Below are 23,908 nucleotides of genomic sequence, written 5' to 3'. Positions count from 1 at the left end.
AAGCTTATTAACTTTTTACAGTCAGGAGATGAGGATGTGTACAGTTTTTATTTTCTCCTGACGGGTAATTTTTAAAAATTAAAACAGCGTTTTGATATTTTTTTTTACAAAAGGACAGAAAAACGCCAGACAGTCCAATTGCATCCCTTCTACAAACAATGATTTTTTACGACCGACAAGGAAAGCCACATAAGGTAGAGTAAAGTTTTAGATATCAGCATGGTTTAAATTTTTATATGAATATTTGCAGTCAAATAAATTGAATTGAATAATTATGTAACAATTTGTTTTAAAATCAACTGCGACAACAAAATGTGACAAATAAGCACTATATTTTCTTTAGCCTTCTGGAATAAACCTAGCTGCCAGGAGATCATTTGAATGTTCAGTAAAGAGGCCGCATTTACCGGTATATCCCGAGGTAAAACTTATTAATATAATTTCCAGCAATTCAAGGACATTGCATGTTAAAATTTATAGATATTATATGAGTTACTTAAAGTGTATATAAAGCCGCTTTATCTGCGTATAATAGTCACATTCTTTATTCCAATATATTTTTTTAACATTACTTTCAGACGATAAATCAGTCCAATGTTTTTTTTTTGCAATGGGTGATTTTTTTTCATTTTTCTGTTTTCAGAATCGGTCGACTAGAAGGGTAAGTAACATATCCCGAAGAATTGAATACATTTATGTTCATCTCTCTTAAATTCAAAAAGGCTTACACAAGGCTTACACCTCATAATTATTCATACAAACCAACAAAAACAATAAATTAGGACTAGATGATGGTGTCGTGTCAGAAGCATTTCATAGTTCTTTTGGCAATAACATTAAAAGGTAGAACCATATTCCAAGCAAATATGTCTTAGCTAAACAGAGATGAGGTTTTCAATATAGGTAGTGTAAACTTTAAGCTCTTTATCACTGTTTGTGAGTAGAATGTATCTGTAATACTTTTCACAAGGATATTATACAGTTATTGACTGGGTATGAGGGCAACATATGATTTGTTAGACCTGAAGGTCGCAGGCCAAGGGCAACATTTTCACCTTTAGGTCCAACAAATCATATGTTGCCCGAATCCCTGTCTATAATTGTTTTGTTATACCCTTCACTGCTCACTAAAGATTGATCAATTTAATCAATACACGCTATATTATCAATAAATTTAATATGGAAAATTATGGCTGTAGTAAATATAAATCATCAAGATGAGAAAGAAGAAAATCAATTATTCTATTGTATCTCAAAAATTATACACAAAACATACTCTTCCCCTCTTCCTTATCTTGCTGTAAGCAGCAACTCTTGTAGTTCTTAACTTCGGCTATTTTCGCATTGGACGATGATTATTAATTTTGACGTAATAGACAAGAGACGTTGCGGTCTAACAATTCTTATGTAAGACTGGTCAATATTGAAACATTTTACAATTTACATTGTTATACCCTTATAAATATCATTCTATATATTTATTACTAATAAAAAGTCCAACACAAAAACTGTTTATTACATCGGTCTAACAATTTCACTATTGACCGGTCTTACATAAGAATTGTTAGACAGCAACGTCACTCGTCTGTTACGTCACAAGTAATATCAATATCGGCGACTCGAGAATAGCCGAAGATAAAAGCTACAAGAGTTAACGTTATTGCTTACAGCAAGGTTAGGGAAGAAGAATATGTTTTGTGATGAATAATTTTTGTGATACAATATATAATTGATTTTGTTCTTTCTCGGCTTGATGTTTTTATATTTACTGAAAAAGCCATTATTTTCCATATAAAATAATTGATAAAATAATTGATAACAAAACAGTTATCGACTGGTATTCGGGCAACATATGATTTGTTGGACCTGAAGGTGAAAATGTTGCCCTTGGCCTGCGGCCTCGGGCAACATTTTCACCTTCAGGTCCAACAAATCATATGTTGCCCGAATACCCAGTCAATAACTGTATAATATGACTCTGTTTTGATTGCAATTTAGGTTAAGAAGTCATTATTATTTATAAGGCATCGTCATCATGTTAAATTGTAACATCGTAAAAAATATTTATGCAAATACACTGACATTACTGTCAATAGTTTTGCTTCGTTTGATATTGTAAAAACATGCAAAATGAAGAGAATTTGAATTGAAAACTGTTATCAATTAACAAATACAAAGCAAAAAAAAGGGGGGGGGTGCTGAGCTTGCGGATATAGGTAGCACGCATATGAAATAAATTTGTTTAACATTAATCTCGTTGATATTCGAGTAGTTTTAAACAAATCTAAGAAGGTTTTTGTAACTCATAGAAGTGATATAGAAATGATTCTTCTGGAATTTCAATCACTCAAATTTTAAAGAATTGAAAATGCATTTTAAACATTTTTGTGACGTATGTAAAACCTGGTTCAGTAAATTTCTTATTGTCCTGCACGCGGTCCAGTATTACCTGTAGGTGTCCAATTTAACTTATCGGACAGGTAAAGGCAACCTTCAAATAAGAACAAAGGGCAAGTTCAAATCATGTTTCTTCTCCCTAACCAAAATATTGTTACATGGGAAACATTAATAACATATAAACATTTCAAACAAATTGGTTAAAAATTGTAAAACTAATCATTGATTAATTAAGATTATTATGCATTTTGTGATTTTCGTCACATTTCGCTTTTGCGCAGCTTTCTTCATGGTTAAATTTTCAAATGTGGAGAACCCTGAGTCATTTACAGTTTTATTTTGCGGGCCTGGAAGTTCCAGAATTCAAGAAGTGTATTTTTGTAATTACACACATGTAAATATTCCTATTATTATATTACCAATTCATGGAATTATGCACTCTATTTACTTATAAAGGAAATATTTAAAAAATCATCAATAAAAGGAATTTTATAGTTTTCACTATAATCAATCAAAGTTCCAAAGTTTTAACTATAGTAGTATGTCAAAGATCTAAAGTTTTCACTGTAGTAAATCAAAGTTCCAAAGTTTTCACAATAGTAAATCAAAGTTTCAAAGTTTTAAGTTTGGTACTATACTAACAGTACCGACCGAACACAGCTAACACTAGAGCAGACCCTGGGTTCGCTTCCAGGGTTCACTCGGGGCCGTTTTGGGTTCGCATTCAGAAATTTTGGTACCGTTCTAGTGCGCCTTCTGTGCGCTCCGGGTTCGCTCCGCGTTCGCTTGGGCTCAGCTCTGGGTCAGCTAGAGCGAACCCGGCGTTCGCATTATGGGATCGCTTTACGCACTCATGCGTGAAGCGGACCCCGCATAATCTCTCCGCCATTAAGCCCGGTCCTTTGTATATTCCAATACAGGAATGGAATTGTGGAATCTATCATTTTTGTTTTGGCGGCGATCGATATATATACACTGTACATGTATACAAAAATGTCATATAGTGCCATTATGGAGAGACATTAATAATTTTTTCAAACTTCAGGTGTACATTCGACGTAGATTTATAATTGATTTCCTTGATTTCTCCAATCTCGAAATTTCGATCCAGAGAAATTCCAAGTAATTAATAGCTGGCTATTAGGCATTTATTTCTCTTTATTTATAACATGTATAACGTGAAAAAAAACAGAAGAGGAAGAAATAGGTGAATTGATTTTCAATGTATCGAATGGTGTACAAGTGAAACTGAAGAAAGCACCTAAATATAATACCTTTCAAATTCACGCGTGATGTAGTTCAAAATTATATTTGTTAATCCTTATGTTTTGTTCAATTGTAGTTTAAATATCTATATGTTAGGATATGTTTTTGTATTTCTCTTTTGTAGGGATTTTTACTGGGGTTCAATGAACAATTATTGTCGCAAACGTCTTAATGGAATCCTCTCTCTTGAATCACTCGAAACAGCAAATAAGTTAAAGAAATTAGGGGATGTGAAGCCCATTGAGGCCAATTTAGAAAGAAATGTTCTTATTGTGATTAAACGCAATAATTATTGCGATTAAATGCAATAAAGAAATTTCTCTCTCTGAGTGACTTCAACGGGCTTTCGTACAAGTATGTGTGTGGTATTTTTTTTTGCGATCTGCAGAAACAACTGAATAAAAGGTAAAATCAATACCCGGTAATTGAATAATTCAAAAATTATAACAATCTTACGGTTTTCGAAAAAAAGGTTGCATATCGCTGTAGTAGAGGTACTTTTATTTAAAATAATAAAAGTTGGAGTGATTTTAAATGGAATAAAATAAATAAAAGATATAAATAATATAAATTAAATAAACTAAATAAATTATTAAATAAGTTATAAATGATAGTTTTCCGTTAAAGCTTTATTCTTTCTATTCTTTACTAACTTGGGTATTTAGTTATATAGATATACGCCCCTTTGGATCCACACCTGTACATACACTTTTACATGACCACATACATGTACATATCTATTGGTCAGTTTTTGAAATGCTTAGTTTTCATTGGTTAGTGTTTTGGTCTTTGTGGTGTAGTGAGTTTTATTCAGTTTAGACTCTAGAATTCTGATTTTGAATAGAGAAGATATAGTTTACTTCGTTGCTGACTTTAAATCTATTTCCTAAGACTTGAGACCTTGGACAATTCCTGAAATGTATCTCCATATGTAACAAATATGTAAACTTGATTTGGAGAAAGTTCAGTTCCATAGATTGGACTTCGTTATTATATTCCATTATTCCAATCAGCTAAAGATATCATCAAAATAAACGTATAAATTATCAACTGGTGTTTTCCATCATACTGCCGGGAATACCCGCTACAAAATGGCGCCCAACGGAAAATCCACTTCATAGGCCTAGACTCGAGCAACCAGACCATTGGTGATTCCGGAATATCCGATCAACCAAGCTCTTTAGTGACACTGATCAGTGACTGCGAGTAATTCATTCGAATTTTCTCTATTGACATTTCACGTGAGGACCACCTGCGCAGACCATCAACAACGCTGGATTAAAGTAAATTTATTTGATTAACATTATATTTAGTATTTGTTTATTTATTTATTCAACAGGATACTATAGTTAGTGTATAAGTCTATAAGATAAATCTAAGGATTTGCTCAAATCTCAACTTATACTGTGAGAACAATATAAGAAATATTGGTGGAACGGCGGTTTAGGAAAATCTCAGGTGTGACAGAAATCCATAGCTAAGATTTAAGGTGAGATCATTATATATGTTGGTGGCCCTTAAGTCTGGTCACAAAGAGAACATAGAAAATCTCAAAAATACTTTTTAAAACATCGTGATGAACCTACTTTATGAATGAACAATATTAAGGGATAAACTCAAGAATAATTTTTTATCTTATTTAATTGCATTGAAATAAAAGATTAAGTCATCATTTCAACAAAGATAGGCTTATACACCCAGTATATTTGACATCGATGAATCTAGCACTGTCCATCATCTCTGATCAGTAGAGCTAAATAAAAAATGCAGCTACATGTATTAGGAGGACAATTTTTTTGGAACCTCGATCTTTTCACTGGCATCATGATTTCATTTATAAGGAATTCTGTGGAAGAGTACGCCAGGCGATGGACAAAACATGAAAAGGTTGACATTGGCACATTGTCTAAATTAATGGTTTAGTTGTATACAATGTATGGTTTAATCTCGCATTTAGGATTTCCATCCCTTAAATGTCCATCAAGTATGTAATACCCTGATATTAAATTAAAGCATTTTATAATGGAAAAGGATTGACCACGAGAAAACTTTTTAAAAGTCATTGATAAAGCAGTAGTTAATTAACAAAAACTGCATTGAAGACTGTTAGGACAAGCGCTCTTTTTTTTTTTAATAAAAATTCAAATAATTTGAATATCGATAAATACTGCGGTGGAAAGATGCATTGAAACATTAGAATTAGAATGATAATTGAGAACATTTTTTACCGGCTAAATTTGTTAGAATTAATTTTTATATTAGTTACAAAAAGGGGGAGAAAACGATTACCAAAATTCAAGGTCATAAATTAAGACACATCTCACTATACATACTAATAGTAATAAATGGGAATTATGTCTAAATAAACTGAGTATTCAATGCCTACATATCCTTACTTATGCAGCAATATACAGTACCAACTCTAACAAAACCTAAGTATTTATCAAATGATCATAAAAATATATATATATTTTACCACTCTTTTTATTCAGGAGTTAGGTTTTATTTTATAACACAAGTTATCAAAGGAGTATATTTATTTCAGATTCCCTATAAATCAAACAAACAATATGGATGTTATTTTGCTTGTTTAATATGGCGCTTCTGGCCGTGGTGATCAATTTGCTGGGGCTACCACAGGGCTGCCCCACAATCAACAATCAATACAACAAATGTTACGACCCAAATCGGGCGGATCATGCACTGAGTAGGTCACAAGTGCATGAACGTCACCAATGCAATAATCAAATTCAATCAATCAATTATTAATCAATCAGTCAATCAATCAATTCAAATATCAATCAAGTCACTTACTTGTCAATCAATTAATTATTAATCAATCAATCAATTCAAATATCAATCAAGTCAATAAACATTGGAATGAGCGTAAGAATATGTGTTGCACTTGTCCAATTGCATTGAGGTGCGACGGAATGCGCAAACACTAAGAATTCCAAACACGATAAGGCTGAAGTGGACGGTATTCCAAACAGCCAGTCATCACGGTATAGGTAAAACAGAGACTTCATCACCGCGACATTGGTTGATGCAAACGCTGTGCCCAACAGGCAGTCTTTGAAGAATACGTAATCATACAGAATTCACTAATGCAACACAAGTTGATGAAGACGCTGGACCAAACAGGGCACTATTGAGGAATATTGGAGCACACGATTATCACTGCGACATGGGATGTTGTGGACACAGGCCAAGCAGGAAGTCTTCAGCTACACTGACAAAACAAGAACAGCTGTATTTGTTCTAAAACAAGAGGAGTGTGGGTGGGGAAAATTAAAACATTGCAACAATTCAAATTCACAAAATTTTCCATGACCTTACCATCAAGAAAGGAAAAGGAGGAAACAACGAAGTATTAGACTAGTATATGTAAATGGACCTAAATTTCCCGGATTGATAGGTTGGGACTGAAGGTACATATAATTATATATCTATAAGGGCTTAAGATATCCGGAATGGAAGGACATAGGGTTACTGAAATAAACTCACCTATCCGAGACCAGGCTCGTATAAGTGGTATTATTTCAGATTCCCTATAAATCAAACAAACAATATGGATGTTATTTTGCTTGTTTAATATAGCGCTTCTGGCCGCGGTGATCAATTTGCTGGGGCTACCACAGGGCTGCCCCACAATCAACAATCAATACAACAAATGTTACGACCCAAATCGGATCATGCATTGGGTAGGTCACAAGTGCATGACGTCACCAATGCAATAATCAAAATCAATCAATCAATTATTAATCAATCAGTCAATCAATCAATTCAAATATCAATCAAGTCACTTACTTGTCAATCAATCAATTATAAATCAATCAATCGATTCAAATATCAATCAAGTCAAAAAACAATGGAATGAGCGTAAGAATATGTGTTGCACTCGTCCAATTGCGTTGAGGTGCGACGGAATACGCCACTTGCAAGGGCCATGACTCCTCGTGTATACTACGAGTAATCATGGAACTGCAACCGCCACCGATGGAGTGCCAAGAACCATGGTGACGGCGGCAGTACCTCAGCGCAAATGGTCACCATCGACCAGGGCCTGCTCATTCAGCAATAAAATATTTACAGAATAAGTGATTACACAAGATTTACAAAAGGAGCCAAGGACTTGTCCGTATAAAACAAATACTATTTCCTCTAGCATTGTTGATACTTACCGACACTGTATCTTTCCATTTGTTACTTGTATAATTTACTTAAATAGCTGTCACTCTTTATATGGCTTTTAAATCATTAAAATACCTCTTACCAAGTTTCCTTGCGTCACAAAGTAATATAGAACTTAGAAAAATATAACTATCTTTGCAAGTGAAGCTTATAGCTGTCTTAAAGGATTTTGTACTGAAACAAACCAAAATTGGAAATGGACAAGATACTGTCACGGTGTCACCTCTTCGCTTAAGGTACTAAGCTACTTTTAAAAACTTTTAAGAATAACAATGTGTCCTAATAACCCCCTCCCAACCGATCCCTTGATATACCTATCTATATAGATTAAGACCCTTCTGTAGTACTTCACAATTTATGAACCAACTATCGATTAGTAATAGGGAAAAAATAGAATACCAGTAAAGCGTGTAAAAATAGGTGAACACATTCATATAGTAGGCCTAATATTTGGACTCGAAATGGCGCAATCGGCTATTCGAATAATCGGCAACACTGATACCAGAAGGCTGACAAACTTACTATTGGATTAAACGGGATCCACTGTACATTTATTAATGTTTCAATAATATGCTTTTGAAAAGCAGGAATTTTCAAAATTATAATAATAACCTTGTCCTCCCTGTTGCATTCTGATGGAAAATGTGTAGTAATTGCTTCAGTAATTGAAGTGAGCGAGATTTAATATTCATCCTACAAAAATGACAAATATATTTTATAAACTATCCAATACTGTCTAAACCCGCCCACAATTTCTGTTAAAATGGGGGTTGACCCAAACGTCCCATTCAACCTCTCATACAAATCTTCGATTAAAGGAACCGTATATTTTAGATTTATATTGCGTCTTGTCAGACGGGCAATTTAACTCAGTTAAAACAAAAACAAGAATTGTAAGAATGTTGACTAAAAAATATTGTTCGAAGAGATTAGTTTCCCCTCAGAAATGATGGTAATAGTAATTTATATCAAGTTTACGTCCTTAACGTTAAACCTAGTAAATGCATATTTGGTAATTAAGGAAAATCCTAACTTAAACGAATCTGGTTTAAATTATTTTATATATGCCTTTGTTATGTTTACTTGAGATTGTTGATTATATGGAATTTGGTATATTGCTATATTCATGCGGAAATTAAAATTTGCTATCTGCAAGTTTGATTAACTCAAGCTAGGTCGATCATTGTATGCTGACACACAGAATGATACACCCAATTCTTAGTTGCCTTAACACTAAAAAGGAATTGTTTTTATATTTATTTTAGATGTATTATTCATTTCAAGAGAGCATGATTCTTTGTATATTTTTATTTTTAAAATTGGTAAACTTGATATTACTAAAATTGGGGTATACCTGTCCCAAAGACTGCTTTGTAAAACTTATGTTGATCTATCATGATAAAACATGTGCCTTATCAATTATGTTACCTAAGATATTATCCTATCCAATACAAAATGGCATAATATAAGCATAATATAATCATTTTAGAGTTAATATGATTATAAAAAAATTAAGGGATTTTGTGATGCAGTCTCAAGATCAATCTGTTGATTTTGTGTTTTGGTGCAAAACTACAATATAAAATACTCTACATTAAATTTTGGCAATTGAATTTTGAGGGTTATGTACTCTGAAACAGGTTGTAATGTATGACAATAAGCAAGCACATACAGTCCCTGAAACGTTCTACTTTCCCATTTTTTCCGTTCGCTCACCGTTTGTTCACCGTGCGTTCAGCGTTCGTTCACCGTTCGTTCACCGTTCGCTCTTCGTTCACAGTATTGCGTTCACCGTTCACCGTGCGCTCGCGTTCACTGTTCACAAAACGTTCACCGTTCCCTCTTCGTTCCGTTTACTTGCGTTCACCTTGCGTTCACCGTTCACTTATCGTTCAGTCTTCATTGTCATTCGGAACTCCGAAGTGAAAGGACTTATCTTTTTGATGGTAAGGATTTACTTGTTTTTTTTTAATTAAATAACTTAGATATCGTGTTTGAAGAATAATTATTTCATTGCAAAAAATATCTATGATATTTATTTTTCTATTATTATAACTCAGCTAATACTTATTTCATGAATTTTCCCTGGAAAATAATTAATACATTAAGTACCTACATGTATGTAGAACGATGCTAAAATATTAAATTAAAAAAGGGCAATGTACAAATGCTTCACGCACGGCATCAATTTGATGTAATTTTAAATTGGACAAATTATTAATGGATGTATAATTATTAATCCAAGTCTTATACAGGACAAGAATACATAGAAAAATTGCTTCTACAGTAACACGTATTTAAACTACATGTAGGTTTGAGAATTATGAACAGTATTGCAAATATTCAGTTAATTAAATTTCTTTAGAGCTAATTTAATTGATGGTGTGGTTTTAAATTTTAGAAAAGACCAACTGTTTAAAATAGTCTATTATTAGAGAAGAAAAAATCCTCCCTTCACCGTACCTAAACATATGTTTAAAAATATGTGTTTATTGCTATTCAGTATAATTAAGACACCCCCCCCCCCACCCGGTGCCTTTTCTCCTGAAATAAATTCTTATTGAGTTTTTTTTTACAGTATATTTTCATTAATATTTAATTTTTATTGTAACACAAGAAAATCAGTCTTAAAACCAACATCAAACAGTCATTAAAGAATAGTATTTTAGTATGAACTTGTGCCGACAGTAGTATTTTAAATTGGCAGGGAAAATGTTTCAAATTCAATTTAAAACCTAATCCTTCTAGATATATATTCGAATTATTTTTTTTTTCTGCAGGAATGCAAAAATCAGATCTAGAAATGGGAAATAGGGAAAAATATTAAAATTCCTTGGAATACTAGTGACTCTTTGCCTTCGGCATGTTCTGTGAAACGCGATTTCCACACCTCCACTGTGTCGAATTATTTTGATTGACAGCACAAGCACGCTACTACAAATGTAGCACGGACTTTCTGTGAACTGTGTGAACTTGATGATGGAAAATAAAAGCCAATGATTTCTGTCAAGTGGATTTGTAAATCTATTAAAAAAAGATTGCCTTTATTGCTTGGAATATTTAGGAAAAATAATTAGAATTTTTATTTGAGAATCGCGGGGGTTATCTCTCTCTCTCTCTCTCTCTCTCTCTCTCTCTCTCGTACATTTTTCTGTTCAATAAAACTATGACAATTCTATTCACCGTTCGTTCAGCGTTCGTTCACCGTTCAGGTGGGAAAGTAGAACGTTTCAGGGATTGTATGTCTTTTATGGCTTTTTAGTTGGTTTATGTTACCTGAGAACTTCCTTAAACAATGCTTCTTATACGATCAGTCACACATGCAAAATAGTTCAGATAAGTTGGTGGGCAATAGACATACATGTACCTGTATGTACATGTAAATGAAAATGGATTGGTCAATGTACAACAATTTTGAATAATAAAATTAGTTAAAGTAGTTCTATACTCGCACTACGTCATTTACGAATAGTAAAACCGGAACCGCGCTTCCTTTTTCCGAGATGAGATTTTTTAACTATATTGGTTTGACTTTTACTTAGCGTTTTAAATATCCGGTAATGATTTTGCTCGAAGTCGGTCGCCTCAACAAACACATATTCTACAGTTTAAGGATAAATTGATTAAAAAGAGAAGGCTGGGAACAACTTTCGGTTGACAGAAATAATTAGGTAATAAAACGATATTTCTGTGAATGATGCATGTTTTTATATGCCGCCCCGAAAACACGGACCATATACATGCTACATCAGAACATGTATCAAACTATCGGGGCGAATATTGTCGGCGGCCAAGCATTGCCAAGTTGAAGCTAATACTGATAATTCGGAAGAAAAGTAATGACTACGATTTGACTTAGACAATTTTACAAGTATGAATTTTACTTATCAAACATTACAAAATTTACTTTGAATAATAATTATTGCATAAAACGCATACCCCCCTCCCCCAACATGCTTACCCACGAATCCCAATGCGAAATTATCTTTTGAATAAGTATTTGACAAAAGTTGATTCACTTGCAGCACACTTTGTTACTTTCTGTAGCAAAATCATCCAGTTTCTGAGAATCAATGAATTACTTTCATTTTCATCGTCTCCAATTTAAAGACGTGTGTTTTATTTATTTATTTTTGAGTAAAATAAGATAAATTTTAAGGAAATTTGGTTTTGGCTATGTATAATTATTGTTTTAAATTATGTACAAGCTTGTTAATACAAGTATACACTCAATAAACAGTATTACAGAAATATGTGGCAATATATTACTTCTGGAAGAAAGAAAATAGGGGGGTCCATTTAGTGTAGAGCTCATTCCACGAAAAGTAATGCGTCAACATATAATTTTTTTAAGCTTATTATTTAATATTTCTTAAATATAATTTAGTAAAAATAATGCAAATTCACGAAGTTTGAGTCCATAATTTTTTTAAAATGACCGAGATTGTCCTGTGAAGCATATTTTCTCACATTAAATTTTGATACAATAGCCTAACAAAGTGCATCTATTTGTAATAATTCATGCAAAACAACGATATTATATTGTTTACTAACATGTTTCTACTCTATTTTGGGTATTAAAGTTGAATATTAAGACTTAAATTAATTCATATACAACAAAATCTAGGATAGGTAAAATTTCAGTATTTTACATTTCGGGGTATAAACTCTGATAGGCTATAGCGGAAAAGTGAACATGTTGACATATAATTTTTCTTGTGTGTATCCATTGCTGGGATGTATGTCTATCTTATAAAAGCAGATTTTTAAAGATTGAGCCCATTTAGTGCCGAGTATAGAACTACCTTAAATATCTGAGAATATAGAGTCTGGAGTATGCTGAAGGTCTGTGACATTGAATACATTAAAGATGTGTTACTGTTAAATACTCAATTTATTTCGACATAACTCTTAATTATCACCATTAGCATGTAAGGGTGGAATGTGTCCTAATTTATGACCTTAAATTTTGGTAAGAATTATTTCCCTTCCTTTAAGTTAATTAAAACAATTAATTTAAAATATTTTATTTTATTTTTCATTTTATTTTATTTTATTTTAATTTATTACTTTATTTATTAATTTATTTGCCAGTAATTGTTATTCTATTTTTTCTGTTTTCCTACATCTTTCCACCCCAGTATTTAATCAAAATATTCTATTATTTTTAGTATTTGTTTAAAGATCACTATCCCCCAATGCAATCTGTGTTAATTAAGTACTGCTAAGTTACTGAACTTTGTTTCTCCTGGGCAATGCTTGCTTGACTATAAAATGCTTTAATATGTCAGAGTATTACAACATTTAAGGGTAGAGAATTTAGTCCTATTAGAGATTCAAATTATTAATTATATTTCTATTTAAATGCTTATTTACAAGCTGTAATTTGCATTCCAGTCAATCCTATCAAGTTATCGAAAACTAAATCTGAGCAGAATGATTTATTTTCTTATCAATTTGTGAAGTATAATTTCATTTTTAAAGGACCAGTATGAAGCTTGAGATATCCTGAGATAAAAGTAACAGCTTCTTACCCTTGTGCGACTCTTACGCCTTGTACTAATATAATTTGCTCCTTGTTTGTGGCTGAACCCAGCATATCTATTCAAAGTCATATGAATGATCGATTATTGCTGCTTTATGCTACGGTTTATGAAGCCAAATTCTACATCTTTCTTGTGCTAGAACCTTTGTTACCCTGAGGCAAAAAGCTCACTCTAAAAAACTCTCAAAATTGTATTTTTATAGTCGTTGACCAGGTGGACAACAACACTTTCCATGGTAAACCATTGAGTATCCTCATTTCGAGAGACCCTTCTCCCCCTTGATAAAAAAAAGAAAATACACCCCCACCCCCCCCCCCCCACCCCCCCCCCCCCCCACCCCCGAAACAAAAATCAGTTCATTTAAAACTATGACCTTTTATTTTTTCGGTAAAACATTATCTGCGTATGCCTTTATGCATTTTCTTAAAATGTTCCCATAGACCAGCAAATAAATAAAACAATACCAAACTGCGTAACAACGATGATATTAACCAACATCCTTTCGGTACTTTCAGTACTTTGATTACTGCAGAAGTGAAAGTGAAGCAATCTCGTGAATGTTCTTTAGTCTGGGTTAGGGTTAAGGCCATTGAAAGACTATTAAATTTGGGCAAAAAGTGTAATTGCTAAGTACCTTCTTCAGGCTTCATAACATTGGAAAAATCTTTAAAAATCTTCTTTTCAAGAACCATTGGGCCAGAAAAGCTGAAAATCATGTGGAAGCATTGTAAGGTAGTGTAGATTCTAAATTGTTCAAATCATGACCCCCAGGGGTTGGGCGGGGCCGCAATAGTGGATCAAAGTTTTACATAGAAATATAGGAAAAATCTTTGAAAATCTTCTGAAACTGATGTGGAAGTGTAACGGGAATCCCGGCAATTATAATTTGAAGAACTTTCTGGTTTTATAATTTCTTTTATATCAATAATTATGTGGCTCTGAAATTAATATAAAATATACAATAACATTAGAATGGTACAATAAAATATAATAGTAGATATACATAGAAGTCATTATTCAAATAGTGTCATATATAAATATTTCACTCTAAGGAATGTTGTTACACTTTACATGAATAAAGGGCAATAACTCTTACAAGGTAAACATACTTTCCAAAATCGTGAAGAGTTATCTTTCATATATAACCAAAATAATAAAACAGTAATGCATACCGGTTTGTGGAACCAAGTCCATCTGACAAACTTGTATGGATCTTTTCACATGTTTCAGATATGGTGTTACACTGTATTAATAATAAATAAATTCCTAAAGATATGCTCTTTACAATAACTCTGTATTTACACCAAAATATTTCTTATGAAAATATTTACTTATATACATTTAATAGGATCTGAATATATTAACTCATATAAAAATTATCAGATTTATCAACATCTGATGTAGACATAAAATATTCCATACACCTAGTTTTTATAAAGTATCAAATTCTTAGTTTCTTATGTGTATCATAATTCATATTCTAATTTAGATTAAAATGTTAAAATATTAGTACTTACATGTTTGTACTGTCTCTGTCAGTAGGTAAGATTTCAAATATTTAACCAGGTCTAGCTTTCTACATCAGTACATGTCTAAAACTCTGAGATCTTTCAAACTGAGTAAATATCACTCACTAGACAATGTAAAACCCTTGACCAATGAAATGTAAATGTTCAACCAACGAATGAATATCTGTATGAAATGTATAGGTGGATCAAGAGGGATGGGTGGTAACACTTATTACCTTATTAGTAATAGAAAGAGTTTAGATTTTAATTTATTTAACTATCTTAAATTTATTTTATTTATTTATCATTTATTTAATTATTTAATAAAATATACATCTACTACAGACTCCCCCCATTAGTAAATGACGTCCTCGTCATGTCCCTAATGGGACATTACCTGTAACATGCAGCAACACTATTCTTACAAAACACTGCATTTACTCCTCACTGCATCTGAAATATATACAAATAAAATCAAATTCATTATTCTTTAAAATATCAAGCATTGTTTGCACAATTTTATCTTCATATTTTTTCATTTCCTGGGACTTCTTCAAGTCATGTAGAAATTCACATTTCTTCATCCATTCCAGTGAATGTTGTTGGGTAAACACATATTCTTGGTTGCTCATCCAAGCAGGTTTTCTCCTCTCCCTTCCACTTCTTCTTGGTATCTGTCTATCTTCCTCTGACCTCATGCTATCATCTCGATCCACATGATCTACTTCTGCATCTTGCTGCTGATGCTGCTCATGCGGAATCTCTACTTCAGCATTCTCCTGCTGCTGTCCCTCTCTAGGAATTACTTCAGCATCCTGCTGCTGATGTTGTTCCACTGGAATCTCTGTATTAGGTTCCTGTGTTCTCTCCTTACCCTCAACATTACCTGAATCCTGCTCTTCTTCCATCTGGTTCTGTATATCTCTCTGTACCGGTACATATACTACTTCCATTTCTTCATCTGAACTGCTATCCTCATCTCTTTGGGATATAACTTAATGAATATCCTCTTTCTCTTTACTCTGTTGTCTTGTTCTGGGTCTAGGCCTAGGTTTAGGAATTTCTTTTACCTTCTCGAGTTCTTCATGAGTTTTGTAATTGTTCAGCTGACTTATTGGGAAAAGTAGATTTCTGTGTAATGTTCTTATTTTACCCTTGGTTGTTTCTCTCTGGATCTGAAATACTGGAATGTTTGGATCTGGTTGGTCTAAGACTATATAAGGTTCTTCTTCCCATTTATCGGAAATTTTATGTTTCCCGTCAAAAGATACGATTTTAACTAACACCCTGTCACCTGTCTGGATCTCTGCTCCTTACTCTCTGATCATACCCTCCGCAGTACAGTTAAGGTGCGCAATGGAAATATCAACTAAATTTTGTGTTTAAAAATGTATTCGTAATCGGGATGGCGATTATTTTTAGTACATTATTTATATCAGATAATTGTAATTATGATTTATAACTACATATCGAGGACGATTATATTCTATATTTAGACTAGTCACGTGATGCGGCAGTCACGCGATTTTAGCACATTGACTTGAAGTATTGATGTTACATATAAATGTCACTAGTGCAAGGGCATAACCAAGATAAATTTCCAAGTTTAGTATATAAATATTTTCAACACGCATTATAGTTTCTCAAAAGTGCTGCGATCCTGTCTAAATTCTGCAATTTCATTGTTAAAATTATACTTATATGACCAAATGCTATATTTTTTGCTGGTCAGCGGCATGAAATATTGATATAATTAAATTGTTTTTAAGATTTCATCAGGATCGCAGCTCTTTTCAGATACCTTAATAGTTCTATAGTTGAAATATAAAAGCTTACTTTGATCCATAGAGTGTATGCCCTTGCACTAGATCGATTTATTAAGACCCCCCACATTACCCTCCTATGTACTTGCATACAAATATACGGCAGTGTCAATTAAATACGTAATGTACAGAGAATATATCAATAAAATAGTGAAGAAGACATTAAATTCAAGTTATTGCCCCATAGAATATCTGTAAATAATATTTTATTTAATTAGGGAATACAAATTTTGTTGCGAAAATATTACTTGATCTGTCTCTCACTGCATACAAACTACGTCACGTTGTAAGAAATGACGTCATATTGACAAGTGTATTGCGATCAGTGACTTGTTTATAACTTGTTATGTGGGATTTAACTAACGACAAAACAACACGCTGTAGTAAGTTTTTATGTAGTTTGATGATTCCTTACTGGTTAAATTAGCAGATAAACTCATTTTGTGGTATTTTAAAGAAATGTTGTATGACGTATATTGTGTATGATGTCATAGTCAAGTTTTCCCGTACAAATTAGGCTCCGCCTCCTTTTTGTAACCTTAACTGTGCTGCGTCCTTTCTGTTTCTCTTGAGCTCTCTTAGTATTCTTGTTGACTAATTCATATGCTGCCTTCATATTCTCTTTCAGGTCGTTGATATATTTTGAAGTTGACTTCCATTCTGTTTCTTAATTCCAAATTCCTCATCTATAGGCAATCTAGGGTTTCTGCGGAACATAAGGTAATAGGGTGATATTTCTGTTGACTCATTTCTGGTGCAATTATAAGCATGTACAAGGGGATTGATGTATAATTTCCAATTCTGTTTTTGGGATGGTTTCAATGTGCCTAGCATATCAAGTAGTGTTCTGTTGTATCTTTCACACTGCCCGTTCCCCAATGCGTGATATGATGTAGTCCTTGATTTCTTCATTCCTGTAATTTCACATAGCTCCTTGATAATCTGACTTTCGAAGTTTGCACCCTGATCCGAATGTATTCTACTGGGAATTCCATAATAATTAATAAAGTTGTTAAATAATGCTTCTGCAGTTGTTTTTGCAGTCATATTTCTCGTTGGTATAGCTTGGGCATATCTGGTGTAATGATCTGTAATGACTAGTATATGCTGGAATCCTACTTTACTCATTTCCAAGGTAAGGAAATCCATACACACTAATTCTAAAGGATATAATGATGTAATACTAACAAGTGGTGCTCTCTGATTGGTAGCTTTTCTGTGTACGCATCTGTTGCTGTTCTTAATCCAGTTGTCTATATCCTGATTCATTCCTGCCCAGTAGAATCTGTCCTTAATAAGTGCTGCTGTTCTTTCTCTTCCTGGATGTCCAAATTTATCATGAAGTTCTGATAAGACTTTGTCCTTGAATTTTCTTGGCAGAACTAATTGTTGATTTAATTTCTCTGCAACTGTTGTTTCCCTGAAAAGAATGTTGTTAATTAAATGAAGTTTATTAAAATTTCTAACCAATGCTTGTGATTCAAATCCAAATGGTAAATCTTCCAATCTCGGTTTCTGTTTGCGACTAACAAAATAAATCCATGTTTTAAGAGTTGGATCTGAACTCTGCTCTTGGTGCCAATTCATCTCCTGATCAATGATCTTTTGCGCTGACATGTTCTTGTCTATGACTGTTGAATCTACAGAAAAAGATGTTATGAATAGACCTGAATGTACCGTCTGACACACTGCTCTAATAGAATCCCTAGAAATAGACTGAAATTTATCATTAGAATTTGGTCTTCTTGATAGTGCGTCAGCATCCTGGTTCTGCTTCCCTGGCCTGTAAATAATGTTTAAGTCATAGGCAGATAGTGCTACCAGCCACCTATGTCCTGCAGCGTCAAGTCGTGCTGTCGTCAACACGTATGTCAGTGGGTTATTGTCTTTTAGAACTGTAAATTTGTTTCCGTACAATTAATTATTAAACTTTTCTGTAATTGCCCACTTTAAAGCCAGGAATTCTAGTTTATGTGCTTTGTAATTTCTTTCGGTTGGACTCAAACTGCAACTTGCAAAACTGATGACTCTCTTTTGACCATGTTGCTCTTGGTATAACACTGCTCCTAATCCTGATTGACTGGCATCTGTGTGTAATTCAAAGGGCAGGTTATAATCAGCAAATCCTAAAATTGGAGGAGAAGTCAAGAGTTTCTTGAGATGGTTGAAAGCTTCTTCCTGTTCTTGTTTCCATCTGAATGCCTTTCTTGCTTGTTTACGCATCTTGTCCTTGGTACATTTACTGTTGGTTTTTGGCATAAGTTCAGTTAATGGTTTAGAAATTTTGCTGAAATTTGGTATAAATTTTCTGTAGTATCCAATAAATCCAATAAATTTTCTGATTTCTTCTGGAGAACGAGGTGTTGGCCAGTCTAAAACTTTCTGAACTTTTTCTGGGTCGGTTCCAATGCCCTCTTCTGACACAATGTGACCTACATATTTTACTTTCTTCATAAAGAAACTACATTTCTTCGGAGACAACTTTAATCCTGCTTCTCGTAGTTTGTCAAATACCAACTGCAATCTTTGGATATGTTCCTCGTAAGAATTGGAAAATACAATCAAATCATCCAAGAAAATAAAACAAATGTTCAAATGAAGATCTCCTAAGCAATTTTCCATGAGTCTTTGATAGGTAGCTGGGCTATTGGATAATCCAAAAGACGATTACATCCGTAAAAGCCTGATGGTTCCACTGTGAAAGCTGTACGATCTTTGTGTTTCTCTAGAATTTCAACCTGGTGGTACCCTGACTTCATGTCCAACACAGAGAAGTACTTGTTTCCGGAAAGGGCATTCAGAATTTCATCGATTCTAGGTAAGGCATATGCGTCTTTCTTGGTTCGTTGATTTAGTTGACGTTAATCGATACACATCCGTAACTTGCCATCTTTCTTCCGACATATAACAACATTGCTGGAAAATGGTGAACTGGATTTTCTTATCACCCCTGAATCCAAAAGCATTTGTAGATGGTTTCTTATTTCCTCAAACATGGCTGGTGGAATCCTTCTTGTTCTTTGTTTGATTGGTGTCTGGTCTAGTAGATCAATTCTGTGTCTCACAGTGTTGTTGAATCCAATATCTGTATCATTCTTTGAAAATATGTCTCTATAATCTTGCAGTAATAGTTGAATTTTCTCTTGTTGTTCTTGGGTTAAGCCTTGTGATGATATTTTAACTCCTTGTAAGTATGAATAATCTTCTTGTCTAAGCTGAGTTGTTTTGTCAATTATAGCCACTGGATGTAACTCACATAAGATTTCTCTGGGATTGATGGTCACTGTTCTTGTAGTTAAATTGCTTATGTGGACTGGAATTTCCTGTCGTTCGCTATAGTTATATGAAGCAATTGTTGGTTCTATATCCAGGTCTACGGGAATTCTGGAGCAACTAGTGGCTTGCAGTAATGCGCATGTGCTCTGGTATGGTACTTTCCTATCCGTAAATCCTGTTATAACTACTTGGCTGTTTGGTGGTATGATGGTACGTTCTGAGGACTTAATAACAGCTAGCCTGAAATTTTGCCTAATCAATTCCTTTTCTCTAAGTTGCAGACTTCTGAAGGCTAAAAACCATGGTGTTGTTAGGGCTGTTTCTTGTAGAAATCTTTCTCCATTCTGTACATGTGTATTCTCTAGTAATACTTTGATGATATTAGTACCAAGTAATACTGGAACTCTGTTACTGTAGTTGGAATCTGGAACTATCAAAAATAACATGGCTGTGGTCGACTATCTGGAATTCCTAATAGTTTAATTTCCAGTTCAATGTATCCTGAGTATGTTAAAGCATTCCCATCAGCACATTCAATATTTATGAAATCTTCAATAGGATGGATGGTTTGTCTTTGTAAATAGTTTTCATAAAATTTCTGAGATATTGTTGATACAGTAGATCCAGTGTCGATAAGAGCTTTTGTTGTTATTTCTCCAGATATTATAATTTCAGTTTCTGTTGATTCTCCAATTAACTTTGGTAATCTGTTGGGGCTCTACTCTGACCTATCGTTTGCCCCTTGGCGAAGGTTGATATGCGTTTAAATATCCCCTCTTTATATAATCACCTCTGACTCGGTATCCTATCTGTAAATGGCCCTGCTGACCACATCTCCAGCATACTGGTATTTCTCCTTGTGGTCTACTAGTTGTCCATTGGTTTACAAATTCTGGTGTCAAAGTTGTCTGTTGATACTGGAATCTGTCATTCATTGGCCTTCTGAATCTGTGAGGGCATCTGTATCTTGGTGTGTAATTTCCTCGTACTATACTTCTACTCTGATGTTGATCATTTGCTCTTTCTCTTTTTAACGCTTCTAATTCTGTAGATAATCTGTTCACGGTGGTAATCAATTCCTCAGTTTCATTTGATTTCTCTTCCACATTTGTTCTTTTCGCTGGTATAGTGTTTGTCTGACACACTTTTCCTTTTCTCTCTGTCTTGCTCTAATATCCTCATAGCTCTCCTTAAGTCGTCAAATTCTGGGTACTTATCATAGAGATGACCGGATATGTCCTTTAAACTGGTTCTCATCCCTGACCAAAACAAGTTTCTCAGCATCTCATCATCTGGATTCACTAGTCCTTGGATGAGAGCTTTTGATAACAAGTCTTCTAACCTGCATCCCCAGGCAGATACATCTTCATTTTCCTGCTGTTTGGCACTATAAAAATTTGCCAGCAAGGACTCTTTCTCCTCAACTAAACCATAGATGCTATCCAGCTTGTACAATATTTCATCCACTGATGCATTGGGTCCTAACCTCATCAACACTCTCCTTGCTGATCCTCGTAATGATCGACGCATAGCTAAACAAATAATATTGTCAAAATACCCATCTGTTTGTAAACATTCAACTTCATACTTCCACTGATCATACAGTATATCACACTTTTTGTCACCAAAAAATATTGAAATTTTAGGGACACCACTAAGAGGGATATGTGATGGTGGATTGGGTTGGGTGGATTCATGGGCTGAAGTATTGGGAGGGGTAGATGGGTGAGATGATGGGCTTTGTTTGGGTTGGGACTGGGCTGGGGTTGCGAAACTGGGCTGGGGAGGGAAACTGACTTGTTGTGAAGGATTTGCAGACAGACTGGGTGATTCACTTTTCAATTTCTCTGCATATTGCAATACCCAATGTTTAAATTCTGCTGAGCTACCACTCTCAGGCTTAATCCCTAATTCTTTCATTATATCTGATAAATCAGACATCTCATCTTGAGTCATACTTGCCATGATGACCATAAATAAAGAACACAAATACAAATTCATATATCAATGAAAAAATAAGTCAGAGACTCAATAATGATAGATGTAAGAAACCGCCGCGTAGCAACAATGCAAAGAAACCGTAGCGTTTGTTCAACACACAAACACACACACACGCACACAAGTTGTTTATCACATCTTTAAACTGTTTGCTGGTTTTAAATTGTACTTTTACTTTTAGATTATATTTACAATATTTTAAATACTGGTTTAATTGTTTGTTTGCTCTTAAATACTAGTTTAATTGTTTGTTTACTCTTGTTTAATTCAACCTAATTAAATTGCACTAGGTTTATAATTAAATTAAATTATTTTTATGTTTAATCAAAGCAGACAGATATTAGTATAGTATGATAACACTTAGGGTATAGGAACCTCAAACAGACAAATTACTTGACCAGAAAATATTGAGTTGTTGTTTTGTACAGTATGTGATGATCAACAGTAACTATATATGTGTTGTGTTCACCAATGCACTAACCACCTGTCTCAAGACTGGGATAAGATTGATGAATTAACACTCAACCCGAATTTCCTCAGATCAATATACAACTGACACCTGTTATCAAGTTCTTACCTTTCAATAAACCAGGTCAATGTCAATGAAATGTTATAATTAGTGGTATGAGTTTTCAATAATAACAGATTATCTAGAACCCCTAAATACGCAAAGTAAACCACAAGCTTAAGGTAAACAAACTAAGTAATAGCAAAATTCAATACACAATGGCCCTAAATACAACACAAGTTTGGGTCAAATAAATGATCAAACACTGGAATAAATAATAAATATATACACTTTAATTAAAGGAGTCAAATATATTTACTTTTTCCAACGCTGTTAGTCCATGGTATCCGCGAATGATCATCAACGAAGGCCTTTGTAACAGTTAAACATGTGTACATTGTAAACAGAGAAAAGTCAGATTACTCACAAGTCAGTGTCACTGAAAAGCTTGGTCAGATATTTCCGGAAATGTTCACAGGTATGGCATGCACTAAACAAAATAATCGGATACTTCCAGAATCGTTGTACCACTTGGGATATGAATCGTCGTTGTGACGCGGAGGAGCCCTCTAAATGGGTTGAGGTTCATTTACGTATTTTTGTAACGGGAATCCCGACAATAATAATTTGAAGAACTTTCTGGTTTTATAATTTCTTTTATATCAATAATTATGTGGCTCTGAAATTAATATAAAATATACAATAACATTAGAATGGTACAATAAAATATAATAGTAGATATACATAGAAGTCATTATTCAAATAGTGTCATATATAAATATTTCACTCTAAGGAATGTTGTTACACTTTACATGAATAAAGGGCAATAACTCTTACAAGGTAAACATACTTTCCAAAATCGTGAAGAGTTATCTTTCATATATAACCAAAATAATAAAACAGTAATGCATACCGGTTTGTGGAACCAAGTCCATCTGACAAACTTGTGTGGGTCTTTTCACATGTTTCAGATATAGTGTTACACTATAGTAATAATAAATAAATTCCTAAAGATATGCTCTTTACAATAACTCTGTATTTACACCAAAATATTTCTTATGAAAATATTTACTTATATACATTTAATAGGATCTGAATATATTAACTCAGATAAAAATTATCAGATTTATCAACATCTGATGTAGACATAAAATATTCCATACACCTAGTTTTTATAAAGTATCAAATTCTTAGTTTCTTATGTGTATCATAATTCATATTCTAATATAGATTAAAATGTTAAAATATTAGTACTTACATGTTTGTACTGTCTCTATCAGTAGGTAAGATTTCAAATATTTAACCAGATCTAGCTTTCTACATCAGTACATATCTAAAACTCTGAGATCTTTCAAACTGAGTAAATATCACTCACTAGACAATGTAAAACCC

The 23,908-nt window shown here is 33.5% G+C and overlaps 1 protein-coding gene across 1 annotated transcript in view; it reads left to right on the top strand.

Annotated features, from left to right (window-relative positions):
- Positions 1 to 23,908, top strand: part of LOC134277254 (uncharacterized) — a 29,587-nt gene that overhangs the window by 745 nt on the left and 4,934 nt on the right. The window contains exons 2-4 of the mRNA XM_062759572.1: positions 114 to 194; positions 344 to 421; positions 644 to 661. Coding sequence (XP_062615556.1) covers positions 159 to 194; positions 344 to 421; positions 644 to 661 — 132 coding nt within the window. The 5' untranslated portion in view covers positions 114 to 158. The remainder of the gene's footprint in view (positions 1 to 113; positions 195 to 343; positions 422 to 643; positions 662 to 23,908) is intronic.

This window comes from Saccostrea cucullata, unplaced genomic scaffold (assembly GCF_032062105.1).
Source record: "Saccostrea cucullata isolate Sc308-1 unplaced genomic scaffold, CSIRO_AGI_Scuc_v1 ctg338, whole genome shotgun sequence".
Lineage (NCBI taxonomy): Eukaryota > Metazoa > Mollusca > Bivalvia > Ostreida > Ostreidae > Saccostrea > Saccostrea cuccullata.
The sequence above is the reverse complement of the archived record's forward strand: the minus strand, read 5'-3'. Positions and strand labels throughout refer to the sequence as shown.